This window comes from Schistocerca cancellata, chromosome 1 (genome assembly GCF_023864275.1).
Source record: "Schistocerca cancellata isolate TAMUIC-IGC-003103 chromosome 1, iqSchCanc2.1, whole genome shotgun sequence".
NCBI classification, from domain to species: Eukaryota; Metazoa; Arthropoda; class Insecta; order Orthoptera; family Acrididae; genus Schistocerca; species Schistocerca cancellata.
The window spans coordinates 1154554191-1154561089 of NC_064626.1; the positions used below are offsets into that span (position 1 = coordinate 1154554191).

General features: G+C 35.7%; 1 protein-coding gene across 1 annotated transcript; it reads right to left on the reverse strand.

Moving 5' to 3' along the window:
* Nucleotides 1-4789: 4789 nt before the first annotated feature.
* LOC126093298 (uncharacterized) lies at nt 4790-6492 on the reverse strand. The gene is made up of 4 exons (XM_049908711.1): nt 6237-6492; nt 5994-6128; nt 5745-5892; nt 4790-5660 (listed from the first exon to the last, which is right to left on the reverse strand). The coding sequence occupies exons 1-4, from the start codon at nt 6485-6487 to the stop codon at nt 4887-4889; spliced, it is 1308 nt and encodes a 435-aa protein (XP_049764668.1). The 5' UTR covers nt 6488-6492; the 3' UTR covers nt 4790-4886.
* Between the last annotated feature and the right edge of the window lie 407 nt (nt 6493-6899).

The window sequence follows — 6899 nt, forward strand, 5'->3', positions numbered from 1 at the left end:
GCCAACAACCCTTGGCAGAACTAACAATGGACAGCTGCATGATATTCATTGGTAACCTTGCAAAAGAAATCAAGAGCAATGAAATCAGAATGCAGTTAATAAGAGACCTTGTTAATGTAACAATGGAAGCAAAACTAAAAGATCTACAGATACAAATGCAGAACTCGAGTGAAAGTGAAATTGTGTAAGTTTGTGATTTTCATGATGTACAGAAAATAAATGGTATTTAAAATTATTTACTTTATTCCTTTCTTCCAAGTTCCCTTTAATTTCCACTAACATCTTGGCCAACAATATCTTTATTTGTTGGGCAACATACAGTAAAGAAAGATGCCAGTCATTGAATTACAAAATTGTCATTCCATTACTTCATTGATGTCATTTACTTATAGCCCATCATTCCACTGCCATATGAAATATTGATAAAATAAACGTTTTTTCCCTGCTGTAAGACTTCTATTTATCTCAAACCTGAAATTTTATGAAAGGCTTAAGAGAGAAAATTTAATTTTCTCTGAAAAACAAATTTCAGCCTTTTTTCAGCAATGTTATGACTAGTTACAAATAATTATCTTCTACTAATGACATAAATTCTATTGAGGTGGATTGATGTAGATTTTTGTATAGTTCTTCTGAGATTTAATTTATACATATGTTTACAATGCTTTGTTGAACTGCTTTGAGAAGTCTGTTTTAAGGGTAACGAGAAACAAATGCGAGAAGTGTTATAAGGTCCTTTGTCCACTTACTGCACTTAACATGAAAATGAAGCTTCAAATTTAAAGGTAATATTTCTGCTAATTGAATCAGAAATCAGTTGTTTAGCAAGATCATTTTTATGATGTATGTGCATATCCTCATGGAGCTGAACAGCAACTTTAACAACAGTAAATGCACTCTCAAACATTTAATGGTAAAAGTCTAATGACAGATGCAAAAAGGGAAAAGTAGATAAAGAAAGCTGTAGTGTTGACTCGTGAAGTTTCTAATAATCCTAATGCTAGCTGTACTACCAACATATTTCATATTAAACCATTTTTTCAGTTTTGAAAGCAATTTTCCAGGAAGGTAAATTAAATGCAATACTAAGAAATCAAAGAAACCTTTGTTCATGAAGTATCAGCATCTTCACAATAAGAAAGTGGTGTTTAAGAATAGCTAGAACAATTATCAATACCAATTTCGAAATTAAACCGCTAATATTGTTACATTCGCTGCCATGGGGTTCCACTAGCCGAGGCAGAGCCTTGGCTATTTCTGCTAGTGGCCACATTGCAGTCAACATAAGAGACTGCCAAAGAAACAATATAAGCTATGTCTAGTAAGGAGAACTGTAAAATAGTTCAAAGAGTAAGTAAAACAGTACACTGATGCAGGAAAGAGGACATTTAGTGAAATAGAACTTTCTCATTGTCTGAAAGGAATGAGTAAAGTAAAATCCCTGTAACATAATTATATACTAGCAAACCCAGAAATGCTGGATAATTGTAAAATGTGTGGGAATTGGATACACATCTTTAGCACCCCTCTCTCCCCATCCTTATCTTACCACTGTATGATCCTGAGCCTTGATTGGAATGTCTCAATATGAGTAAGTGCATCCATTGAGATAACTAGTATACAGGGTATTCTAAAGACTTCTCCTACTGAATTTTTGAGGACAATAATTTCAATGACATTTCACAATTTTAATCTGCATAGGAAAAGGATTACAAAGTTTTCTAATCATAACACACAAGTGCAACTGGCCTCTTTCCTGTAAATATGATTGCTATGATGAAAACTTAGCAGCACATTTTGTATACAATTTGATTATACATAAGTAGGAAGAATTATGATAGGGGAAACAACTTGAATAACGGTAGACATGCTGGACTATGTTGGTTGAAACAGTGTGTGAATAGGTTAAGCTGTACATTTTCACAGCATAGCAATTTCTTTCTTGCAGTAACTTTATGCAGAAAACCTTAAGACATTTATAAAAAAGAGGAAAAATAGCCTATGTCAATATGAATGAGAGTATCAGATAAAAATACAAAACATATTGGTAAAGATCTTGCTATAGACTTTTGGTAACACCCCCACCCCCTATCTATCCAGATGTTCATTAGACAGTGTAAAAATTTGAAGCAAATGACCCAAGTACTTTGAGATATTTGGTAACAACATTATGCAGACTTGCCTATGTAGTAGCATAGCTTGCATGAAAGCTTTGCACTCAACTGTACATTTAGATCAGGCTGTTTCACGAGAACAAATTAAAATATGCTGTTTTGAATCCACTCGATAGTAAGGATTTCTAAATCTCTGAGTAGGTAAATTACTTCAAGAGTATCACCCATAAATGCAGTAGTTGAGATATGTAGCCAATCATAGTATGAATTCCAAAAGAAGCATGTACTTATGTGACAAATAATAGCAGCTGGAATCTTGTGATATCTAATGATATAATTGTATTTAAGAAATTGAATACAGTTAAAATATCCTGGGATATTTAAATAATACACAGAGATACAAGTCATCTGCATGATAAGTAATTACAATAGGAATTTAACATGATAGGAAACAGGAGTAAAATAAGCAGTAACATTTTTAACCAATTCTGTTTATGCGTTGTATTTGCCTATTAAAATTTAACAACTGTATCAGAGAAATACATAATGTGATTGAAGTCGGCCGTGGCATTTTAGACACATCATCCCGGTATTCACCTTAGCGACAAGGGGAAACCACGAAAACCCAAGTCAGGATGGCTTGATATTTACTTAATAAACAAATAATCCCATAACATATATAATGGCTGCAGTTAGCTCAATACACATACACACAGTAAAAAATGTCTTTTTACATGGCTGCTTTGTTCTGTACACTTTTTAAATATGGACACACGAACTGCAACAATATTTTCTTCAGAACACTTCACAAGCATTCTTGAACGTGAATCCTATCATGTAGTTGGTGTATCGGCAGCTGCATCTGGAACAGAAAAACAGAAACGAACAGCAGAAAATCTCTTTCACACAAAAACAGACATCTATTGTCTGAATAGAAATATAGACAATATTCTTGAATACATGCATACGGATTAAGAAAGTTTTATGCAACTGATAAAAAAATGCACATACCTTGTAGCAGCCATCTATGACAACATTGAAACCTCATAAATGCCTAAATATATTCTCAGAGTTGTACATAGTTCTCTTAACCATATATTGCTTCATTATTCTCTTTGCAGTTTCAAACATAAATCAAAATTAATAGAAAGTAGGTAATAGTTCTTACATTGCTAAAGGAGGCTGGTGATAGTGTGCCTGAAAACAGGAAGCAAAATTTAAGGCTGTTCAGACCACAAAAATTTTCAGTTTGCCTTCAGTGTAGCATTCCCCTTTCAGTGATGTGAGGAGCTGCCAAAAATGACGTGTCCCATCTTGATAAAAGTATTAGATTAGGAATATGCAAGTTGCCGAAGTGGCATCACATCAAAAGAAAGGCACTTTGCCATTGTGCCACACAAATTATTATTATTATTATTATTATTATTATTATTAAGTCCTCACGCAGAACAGTAGCAAAGTGGTGTCTTCTAGTTACTGGTATTTCAAATGCAAGGAGTCTAAAAGATCAAGTGGCTTACAAACAGGAGTACAATGAACCAATTTTAACATGTTGTTCTGAGACTACCACCATCATTCTATAAAAAAGAGGTTATCAAAAAGTAGTAGCAACAAAAATTAATGTGCATGGGTAGTAGCTAATATCTGACTCCATGCAGAAACATTGTTTCACAAAGGTTGGGAATCACTGATACAGTGTTAATGGAAGCGGTTAATAGTAATATGGGATAACATCATCATCCCGACACCGTAAAATACTGTAATCCTGTGCCAATATCTGAAGTGAATGATAGGGGATGAAGACTCAGGACAGAGGTGGGAATAGAAGTATGTCTACCAGTGTGGAGCCAGTTTTCCAAGCAGACTAAAGTTAGAGCACAGTGTAAAGCAGCAAATTTGTGATCCAGAGTTATCACTAAATGCTGTTCCGTGTCCAAAAGTGAACAGTAAAACCACATTTGTATTATAAGTTATCTGGAACAGACAGTACTTAAATCAAAGAACATTGTACAATAGGGGCTAAACAGATGAGCCAATCCAACTGTTAGAACAGTAACCTCATATTTTAGAGGTTGTAGCCGGCCCTATTTGGCCATCCTGATTTATGTTACCCCTCCTCAAGGTTGTGTCAAGGCCACAACCAACCAGCTGTTCTATCCCAAAAGCATACTTATATGTACACATATATGTATATTTACAAACTATGTCTTTCCATTGTATTATGGTGACAAATACCAGATAATTGTTAAATGATCCTTGGATGAATGAATAAATAAATAAGTAAAATAAAAATAAGCATATACATCCAAGTGCTATCAATCAGAAAAAAATATTGTGCAGTACCTTACTACCACAAATACAGTCTTCCAAAACTGTTAATTTGGGATACATAAATGTTTAGTAGGTCTTTCCATACCTTCTTCATAACCATCAAAGAACAATATTATTTCATAATAGTGGCTCTCTACATGTCCCAGGTAATTAATTGTGGAGCTGTTATACAAAATAAGATAAGATTTTTGCAAGGTCTTGCACAGGTTCCAATCATTGCTTGAGATACATATAAATTTATATTTATCTCTCTCTCTCTCTCTAGATACATATAAATTCATATTTATCTCTCTCTCTCTCTCTCTCTCTCTCTCTCTCTCTCTCTCTCTCTCTCTCACACACACACACACACACACACACACACACAAATCACTGTCAATATGCCAAAGGACTGAAAATGAAACAATGAATAAGGTAATGTCTCAGAAACATATTAAACCATTATCTGTTACCTTCCTGAACACACCTTTCCTGCCATGGAACTCTGCCAACAGTATTGAAATACCATGTCAGATGTGGTCTCACTTCTCTTGCACTGGCTGCACTATGATTTGCACCCTGAGTAGCAATGCCAGGAAGACATGGTAATTCATCTACATTTGGAGGGATATATCCTTGAGAGTTTCTGGCAAGTACAAAATTATGTAGCAAGCAACACACTTTTGTAATGAGCTCTACTTTGGAAACAGATAGTGGAATAGTCTGCAGCAAAATTCTGAATTTGTTTGACATTATGCCAAAGGCATTTTCCACAACTCTACGTGCTCTACAAATTCTGTAGTTAAAAATTCTTTTTTCAGGTGTCATGTCACGTTCAGGATATGGTTTCATTAAATTTTCCTTTAACGCAAAAGCATCATCTGCCACAAACATGTAGGGAACACAGATGTCACTACCTGGAAGTGGAGACTTTGGTGGCAAATTTAATGAACCATCCATGAGTTTCATGAACAAGGCACTCTCTCTGAATATTGCACCATCATTCATTCTTCCATTTCTGCCAATGTCCACAAACAAAAATTTATAATTAGCATCTACTAGAGCTAAAAGAACTATGCTGTCGTGACCTTTGTAGTTTCTGAATGATGAACCATCAGAGCGCAGAGGCCTAAACTTGACATGTTTCCCATCAAGTGCTCCAATGCAATGCGGGAATTGCCAGAGGCTGTGGAACCCATCTTCTATTACTTTCCACTCGGCAGGATCACGTGGACACTGCAAATTACATTTTACTTCACAGTCGTGCCGTACCAAGTAGAAAATCGTAGCAAATACTTATAGCATTTATCTTGAGCTTACCTGTATAGCATTATCTCCTAACACGCTTGCTATGGCCATCAAAGTCTCTGGTATCATACGGGAGAGCGTGTTGTTCGCTATTCGTGTAGAATAGGCCAAATCTTTGTAAGTGTTTCCAGTCGCTAGGAAACGCAGTGTGACAGCAAGCCTAGAGACGCATATTAAACATGTCTCAGATTGATCGTAAAATTACAATGGATTATAAATAAAAATGAACTTTCCGTTTCGAACATATAATAATGCACTTACCTTTCCCGCGCCGTAATTGCCTGACGCATCACCGTGTCTTTCTTCTGAATCAAAGGCGAAACCATACGAAGCAGTTCTTCAAATACCAATACATCCATTCGAATAAAATTTGCAAAGGATGTGCGATCTTCTATCCTATAAAATAAAGTAGTATATAACAGTCATTATTGGTATATTTATAAAGTCAAACAGTAATGAAATGGTGATACTTTTCAAACAAAAGTAGGTGTTATGCGAACTAACCTCAACTCTTTATGAAGCATGGAGAGCACACCTTTCCCAGCGTTTCTCCTCTTAATCCAGTTTTTCGTCCATTCTTTCTTTCTTCTTCTCTCAGTAGCATGTATTTCTGCATCGTTTAGCACCAAAAGAGCTAATAATGCCAGTTTGCTCTGAACATCTGTACCTGAAGCAGCCATCTTCGTTCGACACAACACGCAGCCAATCTCAACACAACTAGCTGCCGATCTTGCACCGTGGGAGAGCTTCGGCATGGAAGATAGCCGGCTCCCTTCCCTGCAAGCTGGCAGGCATGCACGCCATCTCGCAAACTTGCGGCGAACCTTGCTCCGTGTGAGACGGGCTTAAGCTGCAAAATATCCTTGATTTCAAGCTCATGGAGTTGATTAGTTTCAGTAAAGTCCTCAGCAAGACTTCCAACAGTACTTTATCTATGGTACAAAAGTCAGATTCTATGATATCTATCAAATAGTCATTAAAATTGTTACTGATCTCTTGAGGACTGGTGACATCAATATTGTTATTAGATATCTGTATGTTGATATTAGCTTTCAGTTTTGTTTTATTGTCTCTTATTTCATTTACTATTGACCAGCAGGTCTTGGAGATACAATCTGAATTTTGTATTTTCGAGTTAATCTTTTGACTTGTTTGCAAAACAGGTAC